General features: G+C 41.2%; 1 protein-coding gene across 1 annotated transcript in view; it reads right to left on the bottom strand.

Annotated features, from left to right (window-relative positions):
- Nucleotides 1–1,752: 1,752 nt before the first annotated feature.
- The window catches only part of AADAC (arylacetamide deacetylase), a 45,603-nt gene continuing 24,194 nt past the window's right edge, over nt 1,753–23,161 (bottom strand). The window contains exons 2-5 of the mRNA XM_089672634.1: nt 20,884–21,106; nt 17,084–17,153; nt 8,619–8,790; nt 1,753–3,525 (exon numbers count right to left, since the gene is read on the bottom strand). Of these exons, the coding sequence (XP_089528760.1) occupies nt 2,917–3,525; nt 8,619–8,790; nt 17,084–17,153; nt 20,884–21,106 (1,074 nt within the window). The 3' untranslated portion in view covers nt 1,753–2,916. The remainder of the gene's footprint in view (nt 3,526–8,618; nt 8,791–17,083; nt 17,154–20,883; nt 21,107–23,161) is intronic.

Here is a 23,161-nt window from a genome sequence, read left to right on the forward strand (position 1 = left end):
GAACAGGAGCTGAAGCCATCTCTTACCCATCTCATTCATATTTATGCAACAGGCAGTTGGTGTCTGTAGACAGTCACCATTTTGTTGAAGCATTCAGTGATGTTTTGATGAGTCATTATCAAATAACTAAAGTACTCAGCTAATATGCTAAACATGAGCTTGCTGGCAGGTGCTTATATAGTCACAGTATTCATATATGTATTAAGGTCCGGTATCAATGGGGTTAATTGTGTGTTGTGATGCGTTGGCTGGAAAGGAGGTCATTTTCTGTTATGAAGGTATATAGATGAGCAGAACATAGCTCTTTTTTGGTTCTGTGGGAAAGGAGGGAAGGCTACACATCCTGCACTGTGATTGTTAGTGAAGGAGGGAGGACATGGAGTTGGGGAGTGTAAAGTTACCAGCCACATGTATGGGAAGTGATTGAGCCAAATGTATGCACACCATTGTACAGCCTAAAACAATGCTTAGTTTATGCTACCCCGAGTAGACTATTGTTATCAGTAATGCCTATACCACAGTGACCTATGTTCAACTAATGAGTTCATTATGGACCAGTGATTTGTATAGGGAATGACTGTGTAGATGACATCCCTGATGGGGAGCAATGTAACATCCATGTACTAATATAGTGAATTACACCTCAGTAATAAAGTTCTGCAAAATCTGGTCTGGTCACCTAATGAAGATAAGCTCATGAGTGCCCACACAGTGTATGCAACAAGGAGGATAAAGTGTAAATGAGTAATAGTGATTACAAGTTCTTGTGTAACATCGATGGGATAGTGGTGGCTTGTGATGGAAAGTTCCAGTCAGGAGGGTGGTTTGGTGTTAGTTTAAATATGCCGCTCTCAGTAGTGGGTCCCTATATTAGGGCTGCTGCAGTACAGAGCTTTCTTAGGGACAGGATCACCAAAGTGTGGCCTCGGAACAAAACAGTGTCCCTTTCCAAATGTATGGGCTGGAGCAAGGCAAGTGTACTGTGCTGAAGAAATGGTGGAGGATAGTTAATGTTCTGCACTGTTAATCTGAAATTACTCTGTAGTCTAGTGCCAGCACAGGTAAGAACAGACCAATGCAACAAGCTAGAGAAAAGACACTGTCCTCCTAATGTGAGGCCTGGTGGGGTGGTCTAAGAAATGGCCATCTGAGGGTGCCAACTCTCATTTATTGTCTCTAATCTAGTAGGGCAGGCGGCCTGTAAAGCACGGCTCCCCCGTGTTGCCAGGCAGTGGCGCCCATTCAGTAGCCCCCCCCCCCCCCCAACATACTGATGAGTTAACTAAATACTAATGGGCATGTAAATCTATTTACCCAAGGGTTACTTAGGCAATGTTAGTGAGTTTGACTATTGCATAACCAAACATGTAGGAAGGTGAAAAAAAAAATACCCACCCAGAGATACCAGTCGTAGCAAAGCACTACTAGACTATTCACATGACTTAAATGCTTTGCAGCAACTTTCTAAATTAGACTGAAAGCATTTGTAGTTGGGAAATAACTATTAGCATAGTATCTCATGTGACTGATGGCTCGAAAGTCTTCTTTAGTATGGATATGTTTGCCATGTATTTTAGCTGCTGACTTCCAAGTCTTCACTTGAATATTAGTGTGGGTTGAGTGTTTATAGGAATGTGTTGGGTTAACTCTTTTCTATGACTGTAGAAAAAAGGATGGCCTCCCAGGTGATAAGTATTTCTATAGGCTTAGAGTCTAGGCACCAGGTGATAACACAAAGATTTTTTTCACTGCTTTTTAGTAGTTTCCCACCTGAATAGTCTTTATTGTCCTGTCAAGAATAGAAAGTATAAACATTCACAATTCAAATTTCAGAAGAAATAAAATAAGTGAAATTATGTAGGAATCTAATAGTCTATGGACTCTTGAGGTACAGTTAGCCATGATTACTGACTTGGGGAATGATGCTATCTCAGAACAGACATTTTTGCAAAATACCAGTGCATAAACCTAAAGAGTTGCATGTTACCAACTTAAAAAAGCAGATAAAATCACAAAAAAATTAAGTTTTATTTTGCTCTTTGCAGTGTTTGTCCTTTACACAAATTATTTTTTATTCCCTTGCCTTTGAACTTACTAGAAAATTGACTAGGACAGATAGACTCAATTTCCAAGCATAGGCCCTTTCCTCTTTTGTGGGTGTCCAATTACTCTTTGTGCTGCTGACCCAGCTCCTCTGCCCCGCCTTTCATCTCCCTACATTATCTTTATGTAGCTGCGGGGGGAGAGTGAAGGGGGCAGCTCTGAGTCTGCTGGTCTTTTGGATGTCTACAGAAGAGAGGTTTTACAGGTAATTTTAAAGGAAGATTTTTGTTGAAATTAATACATTTTTGTTGAAAAAAATCAAGCGGTTTTGGAGCCATTGCTTGTCTTTGCGTCTGGATTATCTTTTAGTAATCACATAGTTAAACAAAGACAGATCAACTTAATAGGTATCAAGTTTTAGAAACAACATGAATTGCTCATAACAAAAAAAGATAAAGTTAACCCTAGCCATTAGATAGTGGATGGTCATTAGGAAAGTATTCAAGCGCTAAAAGCTAATTTTCAGCAGATGCACACATATTCCTATATGATTATCAGAGCAGGCATGATCTTTATACAGCTACTAAACAGATTTATTATCCACAGTGCGTCTCAGGGTTATATTTATGGTTTTAGCATTACTTACGGATACCCCATGTTGAAAAATTCCTGAATAATGGCCATCTTATGTTTATACGAACAGTAAATGGCAATGTCAAAAGGACAGTAGAGCAGTATGTGTGTATAGGGTTCTCACATTTTAGACCTTGCTTAGAAATATAGAATGACAATTCCCAGTTCTAATTGTCACATATCTGGAGATGCATCAAAATTATAGTAAAATTATTTACCTTTCTGGTTTCTGTACTCTTCTCACAGATTGTTACCAAGCCAGCCTAAGTATTCCTCTACTATGTGGTGGGCTATATCCAAATCAAAGGGCAATGTATTTAATAAAAGAATACCATGGAAGGTGCTATCATAGTGGTGGTGTGTTACTTGAACCCCAGCTTGCCGTAGTCTTGATACGTACATAAAGCCATCGTCCCTTAAGACATCATACATGCATGTAATGACGTATGTTAATGGCAAACCTTTTAATTTGTCATCTTCTGATAACAATGGAGATGTTCTTGTATCCAAAATTGCTGGGTATTGTTTTATAAAACTTGAGTCTCCATATTGAGGCTTGTGGTAAATGTGGTTGTTTTTCAGGCTATCAGGCAATAAAGCACTCCAGTTTACAAACTTAAATAAATGAGCTTCTTGAGATGGTATATGTCTGTTAGAGAGCATGGCTTCAAATAATTTTCGATCAGTGGTAAAATATTCACTCCAAAAACGCACCATGAGTGTCCTGGACAGTATAGGCATGTTGCCATTTTCTCGGTAAGATGGTGTGTTTAGATCAAGGCTCTGCAGAACTGGGTAGATTAATGCTTGAATCTTCAGTTTCACTTTGACTTCAGGGTCATGTAACAGCTGTAAAAATCAAATCAAAGTTATATTAAACAATTTAATCAGAGCTTGAATGTTTGCCCTTATTACACATAGTTTATTTTTGTTACCAGCATGAAGAGCATTTTATTTTAACAGGATGCTACAAACCATTTACTTTATCAACCTGTGGAAGAATTAAAGTGAAACTGTGTGTGACAGAAATACTGTATGGGAGTTGCAATTACTGATTTTCAGTAGATGTCATCTTGATCCTGACTTTCATAACTATTCAGTCACTGATGTATTCTCTTAATACCGTGCTAATTTTGTCTACAGGACTTCACTATGTGTATATCACACAATCATCATTTCCAGAAGAAAAACATTTCAAGTGGATCTGTCGGTAACCTATACCAGTATCAGTACCTGTCACACTCTCAATCAACATTGACTATTATTATTCCTTATGCTGCTAGCACTAGTAAATAGATAGGAGGGTATATTATATTTACTTGTTTTGACCTTGTTTTTTTACATTCCTTTAGCATTACCTATAATGCTACCACCTCCCCCTCACTCCCCCTCTCTGTTGGGGTCCCTCAAGGCTCTGTCCTTGGGCCACTTCTCTTCTCCATCTACACCTCCTCCCTTGGCCAACTCATACACTCTCATGGCTTCAACTACCACCTCTATGCCGACGACACACAAATCTATCTCTCAACCCCCCACCTCACCCCCTCGGTCTCTGCCCGAATCACACACCTACTGAGCAACATATCAGACTGGATGTCGCTCCACTTCCTTAAACTGAACCTCTCCAAAACTGAGTTTCTTGTCTTCCCCCCAGCCCGGACACCACCCTCCATTGACTTCTACATCACATCCAACAACGCCACCATCAAACCCGCCCCGCAGGCCAGAGTACTTGGTGTCATTCTGGACTCCAACCTATCCTTCCAGCCCCAAGTCCAATCTTTAACAAACTCGTGCAGACTCCAGCTCCGCAACATTGCCACGTTCCTTACCCCAGAAACCACTAAACAGCTCATCCACTCCCTCATCATATCACGACTCGACTACTTCAACTCCCTCCTCACTGGCCTGCCTCACCGCTGGCTATCCCCGCTTCAGTCGATCCTGAATACAGCTGCCAGACTCATTCACCTTTCCAACCACTCCGTTTCCGCCACCCACCTCTGCCAATCTCTCCACTGGCTTCGGATTGCGCAACGGATCAAATTCAAAATCCTAACACTGACGTACAAAGCTGTCCACCATACTGCCCCGAACTACATCACTGACCTAATATCCAAGTACCGCCCAGCATGCACACTCCGCTCCTCACAAGACCTCCTTCTCTCTAGTTCCCTGGTCTCCTCCTCCCATGCCCGCCTCCAGGACTTCTCCAGGGTGTCACCCATCCTCTGGAACTCCCTGCCCCAACCCATCAGATTATCACCTACTCTCCTCTCCTTTAGGCGCACCCTGAAAACCCATCTCTTCAGGAAAGCTTACCCTACCCTATGCTAACTTGACCGACCTCCTCCACTCTTCCTACCACTCCATCCCCCACAGCTATCTGCTCCTGTGCCACCATCCCCTCCCTCCTAGATTGTAAGCTCGAAAGAGCAGGGCCCTCAATCCCCTCATGTTTTGCATTGTATTGGTATTGTTCTGTCACATGTTCTGTCCCCCTTTGTAATGTACAGCGCTGAGCGAACTATTGGCGCTTTATAAATACTGTATAATAATAATAATAATACTTCATGGTTTCTTGCCTAGGCAAATTATGTCATACATCCCAGGAGTCTTTAGGAGAGGAGGGGGGGCTTTCTCAGTTGAGCACACCCTCCTGTCTGCATGACTGAGCTAAGGGCAGATGGATTCCAGGATGCAGACACTACATGAATCATCTGTCTTTACTCAAGATGGCTGTAGCCAGAAATGCTAGGAGTTGTTTTTCAAAGACATTACTCAGCAAAATAAAGCACAAAGACATGGATGGAGAGGGGCGTTTGCTTCGAATATTAAAAATTATTTAAATAGTGTTTTTGGTTTGTGGTGCTCAGATGCAGTGTAGTTCCACTTTAAATTATTTAAAAAAAAAGCTCTACCTTTTAATTATTCAAATATTGTTAGATTTAGATATTCTTCCACTACTCATGATTTCTCAGATCACATTTTATCCTAACCTGCTCAGCTATTATTTTCTGAAATATCCTAAAGCTGAACTCCAGGAAGATTAAATGACACAAATTGCAGCTCTGTAATACATCATGAAATCTATTTTATTTAAATGTAAATGCAAGCAGAACATTTATCTGCATTTGACTTGCTATCAACCTCTTGCACTCTACTGTCCAATCTTAGCAGCAGTACTCATAGACGGAGTCATAGTTGAAAGGAGGAGAGTACAGAGTAATAAAGACCTGAGCTCAATAAAGGAGAAGTATGGCCAAAGCTCTTTGGGCAATATGTCTTCAATGGGTCACAGGTGTGCACTTATGTAGTGCTACCCCCAACATAAATAGATATACACTCACCACTTTATTAGGTACACTTAATTGCTTGATAACATGAATTGTTAATCAGTACACTTATTTAATTGCTTGATAACATGAATTGTTAATCAGCCAATCACATGGCAGAAACTCAATGCATTTAGGCATCTAGACGTAGTGAAGACGACTTGCTGAAGTTCAAACTGAGCATCAGAATGAGGAAGAAAGGGGATTTAAGTGACTTTGAACATGGCATTGTTGTTGGTGCAAGATGGACTGGCCTGAGTATTTAAAAAAACTGCTGATATATTGGGATTTTCATGCACAACCATCTATAGGGTTTACAGAGAATGTTCTGAAAAAGAAAAAATATCCAGTGAGTGGCAGTTGTGTGGACTAAAATGCCTTGTTGATGTCAGAGGAGAATGGGCAGACTGGTTTGAGATGATAGAAAGGCCACTGTAACTCATTAAATATTGGCCAAAATTTCTGAGGAATGTTTCCAACACCTATGTCGTGTAGAAGGCAGTTCTGAAGACAAGAGGGAGCTTTTTGTCGGTACTAGCAAGGTGTACTTAAAAAGTGGCTGGTGAGTGTGAGTATCCTAATTTGAATAACAATGGCCTTAAGGGAAGAGGTCCCCTTAACTAGAGATTGCAACTTGAGTCCTACGATGTTTAAAGTTGCTGATATGATGGTGCCAGTTGTCTTCTGCTAGCAATGGTGGGGCCCATAAATGGTAGTGAATACTGATAATTCAGTGAAGATAAAGAGATAGGCTTTGGTACTGCTCAAAACAAAGATCTCCTGATACGGAGGTGTAAAGGTTTCTGCATGCATTGTCTTTGAGTGATGACAGAAAGAGGTTGGGCATCTGCCATTTACTAATCCCATGTATAGAATGGCCTCCTAAGAACAAGAGTCCTTGCCTAGGCTCATGGCTGTTTGCAGGGAAGTGCAGAATTACCACCTGATGGCCTGTCAGAGCAGCAGACAGAGATGTCTGTATGAAGACTGGACAGTCACCATCCTGATGCAGAGAAGCTGAGGCGATCCCGATGTGGCAATTAACGTCCCTGCTGTGCTAAGCTGATGTGTAGAATCCCGCAGCAGTTGTCCAACAATCTATCTCTGAAGGAAAACGGTGGTCCCCCTGTGTGCAGCTTTACATCCTATACCAAGAGAGCAATCCAGTCCCTTGTAGAATTTATCTGCTGAGTCAGCATCAATCTGGTTTGCCATCTTTCTGGTAGTTGTAGTTCAATCAGCGCTCAGAAATACAGTATGTATTGGTTGTAGGACTACAGGTCCCAAGATCCGTTACTGTCAGAAGACCTGGATTGACTCTGCTAATAGCAAGTGATGTAGCATTCCCAGTATTGGGCACTAGGGGGAAAAGGATTAATCATAGTCTCACATGTAAATGTCCCTGAAAGGCATAATGATATAGCCGACACCTGGCTACACTTAGTTCTGCACTTCTGTAACCCCTTTTCAACTTACAGCAGGCTAAATTCCTCTGACATCTGACATCACTGAGCAGGTCCAGGCTCTGGAGAGATCCCAACATTAATGACGGGATTCACCCACACACCTGGACCGGCAGCTTGTTCAGCCTCTCAGTCTGTCTATTCAGTCACAGGGTGGTGGACCTGTCAGTGAAACCACAGCAGATAAACCTAAGATAGACCTATGATAGACAGGGCTGTGCCGTGTGTCAGGGATGGGTCAATTTCTGAACTTGATGGACACAAATACAAATTATATGGCAGGTAAAACAGCTCATTTAAATATAATTCATATGGTTACTTAACTTCTTGCCTGGAGAGCAAGTTTAAATTTGAAGTTTAGCTTAAAAACATTTTTTTCTTTAGTTTTAGTTACATTACTTACCTGTAAAGTATATCCCACAATGTGCAGACTGCTGGATTCTGTAGAACTCTTCATTGCAGGGCTGCCCTGTCCTCTTCCTGCTGCTGAACTTCCAATGCTGTGGCTGTTATGAGCTTTAGTTCCATGGACTCAGCTGCAATAAAGATGATCCAATGGGGACATGCCCCCTCCTGCCCTCTCCTCCATTGTGAAGTTATCTCACTGATCACACTGACTGTAAAATGACTTGTTAATGAGGGAGAGAATCCTATGAATGATCAGACACCCCCCCCCCTATTCACAAATTGTTTCAGGCAGTGTATTGGAGTTGACAAAGGGAGTTGGGAGCTTCAGATGTCATCCACCCATCTACACAGTGTGGCATGGTGTATGATTCACAAGATTGACTGAACCTAAATACAGATATTCTGGAAAGTGGAACAAGTAATATACAGTATATACATTATACATTTCAAATGTCTGAAGATGTAGTTTGGGTCCAGGCTGAGGTTACTTACTTACCCCCCTCAATAGACATACTGTATATAATACAAAAGTAACTTTGTACATCTACGTATATGTTTTCAATTCTACAGTTGAACATACTGTACCTATATGGGAAAAGTTTATCATTTTAACATTGAATATCTTTTCATCAGTGATAGTAACACATATTTTCCAATTATTTTAATTAATTCTTCCAGTAAGAATTGGCATGTTTTCCATTGTAAAAATTTACGTTTATTGAACTGAAAGTCGTACCTCTTGGGTTACTGCTGCAGCTAAGTTTCCCCCTGCACTGTCGCCAGACACAGCTATCCGACTTGGGTCGACTGAATATTTTTCAAGGATACTGTGCTGTAGGAAGAACTTCACTACAGCATACACATCATCAAACTGTGTTGGAAAGTGATACTTGGGAGCCAGTCGGTAGCTAAGAAAAAAAAAAGAAAATACATTATGAGAACCATTTTTTTAAAAAAAGACTAATATCTTGGAATACGTTTTTTATTGTAGGAAAGATTTGTGTACATTCAGAATGTGAAATTTTAACTAGTGCCAAAGACAAAGCTGGTGTTCCCAAGGTACATTCACACCAGATGCAGTAGGATTGCATTGAGCGGCTATTTCAACGCAGTTCTGCCGCAAGATAAGGTAAAATGCACAATCTCCTTCCTGCCCAGTTCACACCACCGCATTTCAGTGGTGTGCACTGAAAAGAAGTACAGCAAGCAGAATGCCGGAATGAGATCAGCAGCTGTGATGGATCAGGAGCACTAGATGTTCCTGACATTACCCCCCTCTAAGGAGGGGCCCCCGGATCTTTAAAAGCAGGCTGGACATTAAGCACTGGACCATCAGGGGCATCTGGCACAGGGCCAAGAGGCTGAAGATGCGGCACAGGACCATCAAGCTGGACAAAGATCAGGGGACCAGAGAGGTCAGGTTGGTTCGCAGGCAGAGTCTATGGAGCCAAACTTGACAGTAGACAGACAACCAGTAATGTCAGGCTGGATAGCAAGTGACGTGTGATGGACCGCCTGGCACCCTGCCTGGGTGCTTTCATCAGAGAACTTCTTCCTCACTGCTGGGACACAGAACCAAGGTATTGTAGCTGGACATTGCACCCAAGGATTAGATGACACTAGCTTAGGTGTAACTGGAACTGATTATTGCACAGAAATACAGAATTTTATACACTTCAGAAATAGGGACAGTCCCTACATGAACGATAAAGACAAACATTACACATCGGGATATAATTCCACACTAATTAGGGAACAAGGTCATGTTGACACCAAACTAATCCCATCATGTAGGAACCTCCAGGAGGACTAACCAACAGACAGAAACAATAGGTGACTCAATTTACAAAGACACGGTAAATAGACGGTAGACAAGTAATACAGTAAACACATCACACCTTAATAAACAGATTACAGCAAGAGGCTTTAGCATCAGGTTGTTTTTAGCTAATTATATTAACATCTGCTTAGAGTATCTGAGTTTAGGAGGGGGGTTGAAGCAGGCAATGCTATATATTTTCGGGAGACATGGCCTTGAATCTGAAGTAAAACTACTCTAAAAAGGTACCCCAGGGACACACCGACCAAAGAATAGAGCCCCCTCAAAAAACAGGGCCCATAGTCAGTAGGCAAGAGGCTAGCCTGCAGCCTTCTCCAAAAGACCCTGTCTTGGTTGGGTCTGTCACAACATGTCACTGTAGTTAAGCTGGATGTAACGGAACCGGAACCCAGACCGCACTGAGTTTTTCGTTATACCACAGCTTCCCCTGTCCGAACACCATCCACGGACCACACCCTTGAAATCCCTCAGGAAAAAGACAGCACCCAGCTCTTCTTAAAACAGGAAGCCAACTCTTTTTATTTTAACACAAAACACAGGATATATACAGAGGGCGGGGAAACACAACCAAGAACAGGAAATACATCATCACCCCTCCCCATCCAACCAAGACACAGAACAATGGGATGAAGCACATGGCAAAGGACATTGACCAACCCCCACACCAATACACAAACAGTACATCCCATAATAGTTGGCTGGACAGGAAGACACAGCACAATGGGGGGTAGCACATGGCAAACAGACAATGGACAGCCATGTGGCCGAGAACAAAGGAACACACACTATACACAACACTCAGACATTCACATACACACCCTGTACCCCTTAACAGGCACAGGGTGCCTTAAACATAATGGGAATTTGGGAAGATGATACAGAGGTCCCCCCACCCCCAAAAGTCACTCCTGTCACACTGGATATCTGGAACACAGGCTGAATGCAGAGTGGCTTGAAGAAAAGGTCGAGAGCCCCCGCCTGGCTGAATGGGGCAGTATATCCAAAGTATGGATGGAACTTCTTAGACAGGTTTGAGCAGTTGTAGTTGCAGCAGGGTGAGGCCAGGTTACTGAAAGTCCTGAATATGAAAAAACAGGAGGCTCAATTGGCATAGGCTGGACCAGAATAACCAGTGCAGAGGCAGACTGGATCACATCGGCAGAGGCAGCATAACTTGGGGACAAGTTAGCCAGAATCAATGAAAGCTGAGAGGTGATGAGAGAATGTGGCAGAACGAAGTTGTGCAGGAACAAAAAGTTTAAAGAAGCAAACCCCAACCGCTGTAGACTTTTGGCGTATCCTGGCTTATTAGGGCAGCTGGTGACAAAGTGGCGATGGTTGCCATAGTATAAGCAGAGTCCTTAGGATCTTCTCCTAGCCTTTTCCCCAGAGGATAAAAGAGTAGCGCCAATTTGCATGGGTTCCTCCTGGAGACGTTGAGAGGACCCAGGAAGGGCTGATAAGGAAGTGGGCAGTGTACCAGGGGTCAACGAAACAAACCTCTCTGTACACCTTTCCCGTAATTGTCTGTCTATACATGTCTATACTTGCATGGCTTCATTCAATGACTTTTGTTCAGGGTAGTGAACTAAAGAGTACTTAATGGAGTCTGAGAAGCCTAACCTGAACTGGCTTCTTAGAGCTGGGTCATTCCACCCTGAATCAGGTGCCCAGCAGCGCAAATAAGAACAGTATTGCTCAGCAGTGCATTTACCCTGATGTAGTGAACTAGTTTAGTCTCTGCTGAGTAGGCATAGTCAGGATTATCATAGAGTAAACCCAGGGCCTTACAAAATGCTTCAACTGACCCTCGAGCTGGGTCTTCTGCAGGGAGACTAAAAGCCTAAGACTCGGGATCCAACTGCAATCATGTAAAAATCAGATTAACCCGCTGTGCTTCAGAACCAGAAAAATGTGGTCTAATTTTAAAATATAGCATACAACTGTTTTTAAAGTTAGAAAACATATGAAGGTCATCAGAAAAATGGCCAGGCAGATTAACCTTGGGCTCTGGTTCCTGCATTGCTGCTGGAGGTGTGTTTACATGCACAGACAGTTTCTGGACTTGGTGTACAGTTTGCAAATCTCCTGAGCAAATACAGTGGGTCAAAAAAGTATTTAGTCAGCCACCAAATGTGCAAGTTCTCCCACTTAAAAAGATGGGAGAGGCCTGTAATTGGCATCATAAGTAGACCTCAACTATGAGAGACAAAATGAGAAAAAAAATCCAGACAATCACATTGGCTGATTTGCAAAGAATTTATTTGCAAATTATGGTGGAAAATAAGTATTTGGTCGATATCAAAAGTTCATCTCAATACTTTGTTATATATCCTTTGTTGGCAATGACAGAGGTCAAACGTTTCCTGTAAGTCTTCACAAGGTTGGCACACACTGTTGCTGGTATGTTGGCCCATTCCTCCATGCAGATCTCCTCTAGAGCAGTGATGTTTTGGGGCTGTCGCTGGGCAACACGGACTTTCAACTCCCTCCAAAGGTTTTCTATGGGGTTGAGATCTGGAGACTGGCTAGGCCACTCCAGGACCTTGAAATGCTTCTTACAAAGCCACTCCTTTGTTGTCTGGGCGGTATGCTTGGGATCATTGTCATGTTGGAAGACCCAGCCATGTTTCATCTTCAATGCCCTTGCTGATGGAAGGAGGTTTGCACTCAAAATCTCACGATACATGGCCCCATTCATTCTGTCCTGTACATGGGTCAGTCGTCCTGGTCCCTTTGCGGAGAAACAGCCCCAAAGCATGATGTTGCCACCCCCATGCTTCACAGTAGGTATGGTGTTCTTTGGATGCAACTCAGCATTCTCTCTCCTCCAAACACGACGAGTTGTGTTTCTACCAAAAAGTTTGATTTTAGTTTCATCTGACCATATGACATTCTCCCAATCCTCTTCTGGATCATCCAAATGCTCTCTAGCAAACTTCAGACGGGCCCGGACATGTACTGGCTTAAGCAGGGGGACACGTCTGGCACTGCAGGATCTGAGTCCCTGGTGGCGTAGTGTGTTACTGATGGTAGCCTTTGTTACATTGGTCCCAGCTCTCTGCAGGTCATTCACTAGGTCCCCCTGTGTGGTCCTGGGATTTTTGCTCACCGTTCTTGTGATAATTTTGATCCCATGGGGTGAGATCTTGCGTGGAGCCCCAGATCGAGGGAGATTATCAGTGGTCTTGTATGTCTTCCATTTTCTAATTATTGCTCTTACAGTTGATTTGTTCACACCAAGTTGCTTGCCTATTGCAGATTCCATCTTCCCAGCCTGGTGCAGATCTACAATTTTGTTTATGGTGTCCTTCGACAGCTCTTTGGTGTTCACCATAGTGGAGTTTGGAGTGTGACTGTTTGAGGTTGTGGACAGGTGTCTTTTATACTGATAACAAGTTCAAAAACAGGTGCTATTGATACAGGTAATGAGTGCAGGACAGAGGAGCCTCTTAAAGAAGAAGGTACAGGTCTGTGAGAGCCAGAAATCTTGCTTGTTTGTAGGTGACCAAATACTTATTTTCCACCATAATTTGCAAATAAATTATTTCCAAATTAGCCAATGTGATTGTCTGGATTTTTTTTTCTCATTGTGTCTCTCATAGCTGAGGTCTACCTATGATGCCAATTACAGGCCTCTCTCATCTTTTTAAGTGGGAGAACTTGCACAATTGGTGGCTGACTAAATACTTTTTTGCCCCACTGTAAATGAGCCTGTACAGAGTCCATTTTCACAGAAAAATGTTTTTGTTAAAGGCTTGTGATATTGTCAGTCCTACCCCTCATGCAGGTGGTCAGACATTATAGCTAGCTTCTGCTATACATATAGCAGCCCCCTTTCCCATAAGGCAAGTAGGCCTACCGGTACTTATACACAATGCTATGGTGCCTGGCCACCATACCGAGGCAGGCGTGAACTGAGCAAAGCAAACAGGTACTTGTGCTTGGAAGACAGGCAGAGTGGTTCAATGATAGTCCAGGTAAAAGGCAGGCAAGGTTCTGAATAGTTAAGGTCAGATCTGTAGTCAAAAGGCAGGCAGAGTTCAGAGAGTAGTCAATATCCAATCCAAGGTCGTCAACAAGGGAATCCAAACAGCAGAGCAGAACAGACACTCAGGGAGCTTGCAGCACCTGTTACAAATGCGATACCACAAGCATGAGACTGCAAGCTTGGCAGGATTAAATAAGGTTTGTTCACCCAGAAACTGGCCACATCAATCACCTTGCAGGTGGACAGACAGACAGGGAGAGTGCATCATAGCCAAAACCAGAATGCTGGAATAAGACATGCAGCTGTGATGGATCAGGAGCGTTAGACACTCCTGTCCAGGCTCTGAAAAGACCCCGACCATGGGGTTGGGATTCACCCAGATGCCTGAACCGACAGCTGGTCCAGCCTCTCAGTGATCTGCTGAGAGCCTAAGATAGCGGTTCCTGCCCCCTCCACAGCCTTGTGCTCCAGTGAACGCTGAAGGGGCAGAGCAGAGAGCCAGACTGACAGTCTCTGGCTTTCTGCTCACTGAAGACTGAGCACTAAGCGATCGGAGGTCTTTGATCGATCAGTTCTCAGTCTTAGAAGTGGCAGAGGACAGATGCAGCACCAGACCGATGCTGCATCCAGCTAGGTGTGTATATACTATATACAGTGCCTTGAAAAAGTATTCATACCCCTTGAAATTTTTCAAATTTTATGTTACAACCAAAAACGTAAATGTATTTTATTGGGGTTTTATGTGATAGACCAACACAAAGTGGCACATAATTGTGAAGTGGAAGGAAAATAATACATTTTTTTCAACATGTTTTACAAATAAATATCTGAAAAGTATGGCATATATTTGTATTCAGCCCCTCTGAGTCAATACTTTGTAGAACCACATTTCGCTACAATTACAGCTGCAGGTCTTTTCAGGGATGTCTCTAACAGCTTTGCACATCTAGAGAGTTACATTTTTGCCCATTCTTCTTTTGCAAAATAGCTCAAGCTCTGACAGATTGGATGGAGAGCGTCTGTGAACAGCAATTTTCAAGTCTTGCCACAGATTCTCAAATGGATTTAGGTCTGGACTTTGAATGGGCCATTCTAACACATGAATATGCTTTGATCTAAACCATTCCATTGTAGCTCTGGCTGTATGTTTAGGGTCATTGTACTGCTGGAAGATGACCTTCTGCCCCAGTCTCAAGTTTTTTCCATACTCTAACAGGTTTTCTTTTAAGATTGCCCTGTATTTGGCTCCATCCATCTTTTCATCAACTCTGACCAGCTTCCCTATCCCTGCTGAAGAAAAGCATCCCCACAATATGATGCTGACACCACTATGTTTCATGGTGGGGATGGTGTATTCAGGGTGATGTGCAGTGTTAGTGCCACACATAGCATTTTGCTTTTAGGTCAAAAAGTTCAATGTTGGTCTCATCTGACCAAAGCACCTTCTTCCACGTTTGCGGTGTCCCCCACATGGCTTCTCGCAAACTGCAAATGGGACTTCTTACGGCTTTTTTTCCAACAATGGATTTCTTCTTGCCACTCTTCCATAAAGGCCAGATTTGTGGAGTGCATGACTAATAGTTGTCCTGTGGACAGATTCTCCCACCTGAGCTGTGGATCTCTGCAGCTCCTCCAGAGTTACCATGGGCCTCTTGTCTGCTTCTCTGATTAATGCTCTCCTTGCCTGGCTTGTCAGTTTAGGCGGACAGCCATATCTTGGTAGTTTTGCAGTTGTGCCATACTCTTTCCATTTTCGGATGGTCGATTGAACAGTGCTCTGTGAGATGTTCAACCCCTGGGATTTTTGTTTAATACCTAACCCTGCTTTAAACTTCTCCACAACTTTATCTCTGATCTATCTGGTGTGTTCCTTGGCCTTCATTATGCTGTTTGTTCACTGACTTTCTCTAACAAACCTCTGGGGGCTTCACAGAACAGCTGTATTTATACACACAGGTGGACTCTATTAACTCATTAGGTGACTTCTGAAAGCAATTGGTTCTACTAGACTTTAATTAGGGGTATCAGAGTAAAGGGGCTGAATACAAATGCACGCCACACTTTTCAGATATTTATTTGTAAAAAATTTTGAAAACCATTTATCATTTTCCTTCCACTTCACAATTATGTGCCACTTTGTGTTGGTCTATTACATAAAATCCCAATAAAATACATTTACGTTTTTGGTTGTACCATGACAAAATGTGGAAAATTTCAAGGGATATGAATACTTTTTCATGGTGCTGTATATACAGTATATTTTTTTATGAATCCCATTCTTCTCTTATAAGTTATGCTATGCGAATGGAGAATGTAACAATTATAAATTGGGTGTTATCCCAATGTGGCTGCAAAGGTGGAAATACACTTTAATAGCCAATGTTTACAGTGATTGGATTGGTTTCTTTTCTTTTATAAAAGAATATTTGAAGATTAAGAGATTTTTCTGTTGTTGGCCAACCCTCACACCAGGGCTTGACCAAAGTTCCAAGCCTTGTTTTTTACTTCTTTTGAGGTTGATAGATGTTGAGTGAGGTTTTTCTGAGAAATAGTGATGGGAACATCAATTTGAAAGCCAGGAAAATTGTAGACTCTGATATTTGTTTTACTCTTCAGAGCATATGCATGGAGATTGCCCAATCTGCATAAAATTATGGAATGTATGAATCACGACTGCCTATTACTAAACTGTGTAGCTCTTTGCTGAGCTATATGCAACTATTTCAACTAAAACAAGATGATTTATTTAACAATTCTCCATATTTCATTGCGTGGTCCATGACTAGTACTTAGGTAAAGTCCCCTGCTGCAAGGAAACATTGGTGAAGAGCAAATTTGATTAAATTAATTTTGCAATGACACATAACCAGGCGCCTCTTTTTTTATCTGTCATGCATGTGATTGTCTTGAGAACCATTTATATTACTTGTAAATATCATATATTATATAGTCAGCACTCTAGCTTTTATTATTAGAAATCTGAAAAGGAAAATCAAATTTACTTAACTGGCAGCCAGGCTGGAATTAATTTCACACCTAGTGAAATCTTCACAGACCAGTAACAGTAGCACAGACTTCATGAAGTAGAAATAATAAAAGCTGGGAGGCCTGGAAACTGATCTGTCCCTGAGGCATTATTAGGTTTTAATCCAGCTTTACTCTGCACACATTGACACCATTGCTCCAACATTTAAATTGTTGAAATTAGAAGCACATCATTTTGTATTTTCCAAAGGCTATCTTGATCATGGTTATCTTAGATTTTGTTTAAATATACATTTTTTACGTACTTGTTTATAATCTGCTCTAGAATATAATTTAGTAAACAAGCTAATGCGTAGCTGTCATATGAAGAAGAAACACAACCTACTTGATTGACACTACCATCGCGTTGAGCTGCTGTGCTGTTTGCCTTGACACAATATCATATGGCTTCATGGCTGTAATTAAAAGTGTCAGACTGATATGATATAAGTAATAATCTGCATTCCAATACATATGAAAAAACTGAATACTGTATGAATGGGTTCCTTGAGTTTTTGTTTTATTTAGGGAAGCTAGCCTACATGTCCATATGCTGTGTAAATGTATTAAATTAGACTTTATCACTGGAACATTGCTTCAGCAAAACATTTTGATATGCAGATACATATCAGCAAGAATTGGCATATGGTAATTTAATTAGCATGTGAGCATGTTATTCTTACTGTCATTTAATACTATTTAGCTCCACTCATGTCACCACATCCACCTCTTGCCGAGAAACATTACAGACAATATTACATAGCATTCTAATGGGCTTAATAAATAAGACAAAATATTTATATATACATAATGCTGCAACCCATACCAGCTATATTCATCTTTTATATGACTTCAATGAGCTAAAATGTGGTTGCTATGGATTATTGCACTTTGTGATTCATCATTATGACTTCAACCATTTTGATAGACAAGCGCATAAAACTTATTCTCCAAGGTCTGGATTGGGTTTCGCGGATCATTTTTTTTTCTTTAAGTAAGAGGTATTTACACTACTCCTGAATCGATCTTTCAAATGATTAGTGCAAAATTACTATTCTTCAGCTGGCCATAGACGGCTATTTTTTTTTCCAGCCAGTGGGCTAAATGGATAAAATTAACAGATTTTCTTTCACCCTCAGTAGTACACAAAAAATAAACAAAAAAAAAAAAAACACGTAAGTGTACAAAAAAAAGTACATGTGAAAAAACAGTCCACCTCCCTAAGAAAGAGACTCTACTCTGACCCTCCAAGGCACTAGGCTCCTGACAGGTACAAGGCTCAATTTGGTCCAACTAGCCAATAGACCTGGCAGACCCTTTTCCTTATAGTCAGTCAAAGCCAACAACTCTGTACTAGGTGAGGGGCTCCCCCAAAGAGAGACACCTTGTTTCAGAAAAGGAAGGAACCTCATGGCCACACATCCTTCCCCTAGACTTTAGAGTAGGCCCAAGATTCCATATTATCCATCCAAGTGAGAAAAACACAGACAAAAGTGCAAGTGAAAAACACGTGAAGAAAAATTAAATAAATAGTGCCAGTGCAAGGTGCACTGGCTGGGCCTTCACAGATTCCTCTATCAGCATAAACGAGGTGGATGGAGGAATCCCCTCTGCTGGGACACTGTATTCTTACTATCATGTTACACATGCATTGTTGTTTGAATAGAGAGACCCACCTCAGTCAGAATACATCAGGAGGTTTTCCTGAATGCACCTTTGACAGAAGTCAGTCAAACGATTGAGCAGGGGTGGCCACACACTGATTGAAATTTGGTTGGTCCTTGCTGAAAATACCGAATATCAATCAGTGTACAACGAGCTTTTCTGGTGTGATTAAATACAAGTATAAATCACTGTTTTGTGTATTTATTACTATTCTTTTATTTAGAAGCACCAAGAACATTCATTTGTTCCAAAATATAAATTTAACATTCAGAGGAAAAGTGTTATTTTCCTATGGGCAGTGCTTAAAAAACAAGGACATTTCTGGAAATAAAAACTGCATATAAGCAGACAATTCTGGGTGTTGTCAAAGACGCCCAAGCTTCAATGCATAGTAATAGAATTGGCAAGTACTGGAGGTTTGTTCCATCTCGAGTTTGGAGCACTGTGTTTATAAGCCATGTCAGGCATTTATTAATGACTGTATAAATGTACAGGTAATGGGTGTACACTAAAAAAACACATTGTGTATTCGTTATCACATGCCAGGTATGAAATTGAGAATTTCAAAAGCTGAACTGAGCAAGACAACAATTCCATCAAATCTTAATTGAAATCAACATAATTTTCATGTTCGATTACAAAAACCTGAGAACATGTTGCCTTGTGTGGTTCCAGCTTGTCCAAAAGCTGTAGTAACCTTAAGTACCTAAAGGCCTGGCTGATAGCATCTTCCTATGAGAAAAACAAGAATCAGCTCATTTTAAACCAGATGGGTATGACTAAGGACTAGACTCTATAGCCAACATCAGTTACATCTTAGCTTTCATTTTATATGCTAACCTAGAACAACGTGAATGGTTAGCCTTTGCTTCACGTGTTTCAATTTTTTTTTTTTAAGGACAAGCATCAGATCATATAACTATTGAAAAATAACATTTGAAGTAGGTTTATATACAGATCATTGTCTATTTACTCCATTCAGAGTTTGAAGTAGAAGCCCAGTATGAAAAATGTAACAGTCCATTAAAGTTAAAATTAAAAAAGCTGTTTTTGCTGCAATAGCAGCAAAAGCGTTACTTCTTTAAGCCACTAGATAGCCTCAGTCAGAATCATTCAGCCCACTTCCTCTGACCCCAGGCTGTCATAGACCCACCTCCCAGCCCTTAACTGAACGGTGAAGGAGATGTAGCACAGTGATGCGTCCATCTGTCTTTCTGCTACCTCCACCTATCAGCATACTTCTTATAAGCACTACTTCCACAGCTTTCAGTTACAAAATACATTTATTGATGTATTAGTGAATACAGAACCACAATTATGGTCTGCCTGGAGTTCAGCTTTACAAATTACAGCTAAAATTTGATTCGTTCCTTTGGGGACACCTAATTTTCTTCCCATTATACACAATATTGCCAAAAGTATTGGGACGCCTGCCTTTACACGCACATGAACTTTAATGGCATCACAGTCTTAGTCCATAGGGTTCAATTTTGAGTTGACTTACCTTTTGCAGCTATAACAGCTTCAGTTCTCCTGGGAAGGCTGTCCACAAGGTTTAGGAGTGTGTCTATGGGAATGTTTGACCATTCTTCCAGAAATGCATTTGTGAGATCAGCCACTAATGTCGGAAGAGAAGGCCTGGCTCACAGTCTCCGCTCTAATTTATCCTTAAGGTGTTCTGTCAGACACATCCATCAGATTGCCAGACAGAGAAGCGCAATTTGTCACTCCAGATAGCACATCTCCACTGCTTTAGAGTCCAGTGGCAAAGTGCTTTACACCACTGCATCCAACGCTTTGCATTGCACTTGGTGATGTAAGGCTTGGAAGCAGCTGCTCTGCTATGGAAACCCAATCCATGAAGCTCCCTATGCACTGTTGTTGTGCTAATCTGAAGGCCACACAAAGTTTGGAGGTCTTTAGCTATTGACTCTGCAGACAGTTGGCGACTTCTGCGCACTTCAGCATGCACTGACCTCGCTCTGTCATTTACGTGACCTACCACTTTGTGGCTGAGTTGCTGTTATTTCCAGTTGCTTCCACTTTGTTATAATACCACTTGACTGTGAACAGTTGAGTGTGAAATATTTAGTAGCAAGGAAATTTTGCGGATGGACTTATTGCACAGGTGGCAACCTATCACGATACCACGCTGAATTCACTGAGCTCCTGAGAGTGACCCATTCTTTCACAAATGTTTGTAGAAGCAGTCTGCATGCCTAGGTGCTTGATTTTATCCACCTGTGGCCATGGAGGTGATTGGAACACCTGAATCCAATGATTTGCAGGGGTGTCCCAATACTTTTGGCCATATAATGTATATGGCAGCTTTTGTCATATGTTCATTTACTTTTGTCATCATTAGCTAGAAAGGTTTAAAAAGAAATAAATGCTTATTTTTTCCAGCAGAATTTTTTGTCTTCTTCAGTATGTCTTATTAGATGACAATGCCACACAAATCATTAATTACATGCCACTTACTTGCACTTCCTAAACACCATCCACCACCATGAATGTAGATAACAGCTCTTCTTAGTGCTTCTGATTGTCGTTTAGGCACATATAATCTCACAGGAACATTGTTGAATGATGTGTCTGTGACAGTAACATATTCATCTGAAATAGCTTCTGTATGTTCCACCTTCGTTAAAAGCATCATGACATCCATGTAGTGTTTCATCCCAAGCAGCTCAGCTAAATAACCCTGTAATTCAACAATACATGAATCATATAAAACATAGGAAAAGTGGAGAACTTAGCCAAAGCAACCACTCAAGTTTTATCTTCTATTCTCTCTGTAAATTAAAAGAATCAAGTTGGTGACTATGGACAGTACTTAAAGTAGTATTAAACCCCAAACCAAAAAGGTAATATATTGCAGCTTACCAATCGTTAGATGTGGTGGCCACATCATTAGTTTTCTTATTTTTAGTCTTTTTCCCTCTGTTTTCACCTGATGATCTGGCCAGTAACACAATTTCGGTATTAGAGAGGCACAACTCTGAATGAATGAGCACAGGGGGCACAATAGACAGCAGCATTGTCAGTCTGGAGGGGGGGGGGGGGGGTAAATGTACTAGCAGATACACTAACAAAGTAAAGCAAAACTCCAGCTCACACTGCATTTACACAAGTAGTTAAAGCAACAGTTATTTTCCTTTTATGATAAAGTTGTTTACAGTAAGTGAATAAAAGCAAACCATTGTAAGCACTCCTGCCAGTGGTAAATAGTTTGTATCAACCCTCTAACTGCTACATTTGAAGGGGAGCTTGTTCTGTTGAAAAAGAACAGATTTACTGGCTGAATTATCAGGTCATCACATCTAAGACTTGGTAAGCTGCAATATAATAAAGGTTTGCTTTTTGGTTTAATACTGCTTTATGTTTATAGAGAACTTTTCGTCTTGTTTTTACCAGTAGGTAATGTATATAGGTAATGTATGTAATGTAATTACTATGTAATGTAATCAGGTACTTATTTGCATGCTAAATATTATCATGGAGAAAATTCAGCAAGAAAGCGCAGTTAAAGCAAAATATCAGCCAAAAATACTGTAACTAAGTAAAAATAAATAGTTCATTGAAAGATAATTAAAAAAAACAGCTTGTGCTACAATATTAATTTTCAATCCAAAGTTCTTTCCCACTGGACTTCTGTTAGATGTCCAGTATCATTCAACCAACTTCATCTGAGTCCTGGTTCTACTGGACCCACCCCCAGCCTGTGACCGGACAGTGAAAGGAGAAGCAGCACAGCAATGAGCTTATCTCTCTTTCACTCTGCTTTCTCTTCCTATGAACATGTTTCTTTGTCAGCACATGATCTGTTTTATGTTCTGCTACTTCCTACTACACTCCAGCATTGTTATACACAAACTTCAAGAGGCTGATACCAGGTCAATTTAGATCCTTACACTGTTTAACCCCCCCCCCCCCTTTAATAATGTATAAATGTGTTCTGAGCTGAATGAATGTGTGTCATCTGTATCTGCATTGAGTTCAGCTTTAAAGTGTTGTGAATATGCAAATGTAAAATAAAGCTATTGTGGATTAATTGGTAAATATAACAAAAATGATACATTAAATATTGTTCAAATAAAATGAGCTAATGATCTAAAAGCATGAAGAGAATTCTAAACATTAATTATTTTCATTATCAACACAATGGGCATACACAGTTTCATTATATGAAAGCATAGTACAGATATCTTATCATACAAGACACAGAAGAGATTTAGCGTGCACCAGTTCACCTGAATATGTACATGGTGCAGTGCACGAATGACAGGTCATGCAAATTTTATTGAGTGCTATAAAACAGAAATACATGATACTATTTATTTGAAATAAACCTACCCCAAGCTAAAAAAACTCAACAAATATGTAAAGCCCATTAACTGCTTAAGGACTGCCCTATAGCAGATATACTGCTACAGGGTGGCACCTGTGCGTAGAATCACGTATATATATGTAATTTTGCATTTCCGGGTAGAGGTCCCAGCCGGTAATTACCCGCCGGAGCCTGATGATTACCAAGCATCTCCGACGGGGAGGAAGATTGTCTTGTTTACAAGCAATCTTTCTCCCTGTCAGCTCCCGCACACTGCTTGGGATGGCTGTGAACAGTACAGCCATCCCGATCAGTGTGCTTACAGTGAAGAACACCCCGCCCCCTAGTAAAACACTCCCAGCACACAGTTAACCCTTTGATCGCCCCTCACATTAACCCCTTCCTGCCAAAGTGCCATTAGTACACTGT

Source organism: Staurois parvus, unplaced genomic scaffold, assembly GCF_062004578.1.
Source record: "Staurois parvus isolate SC_StPar_1 unplaced genomic scaffold, SC_StPar_1.0 ptg000131l, whole genome shotgun sequence".
Lineage (NCBI taxonomy): Eukaryota > Metazoa > Chordata > Amphibia > Anura > Ranidae > Staurois > Staurois parvus.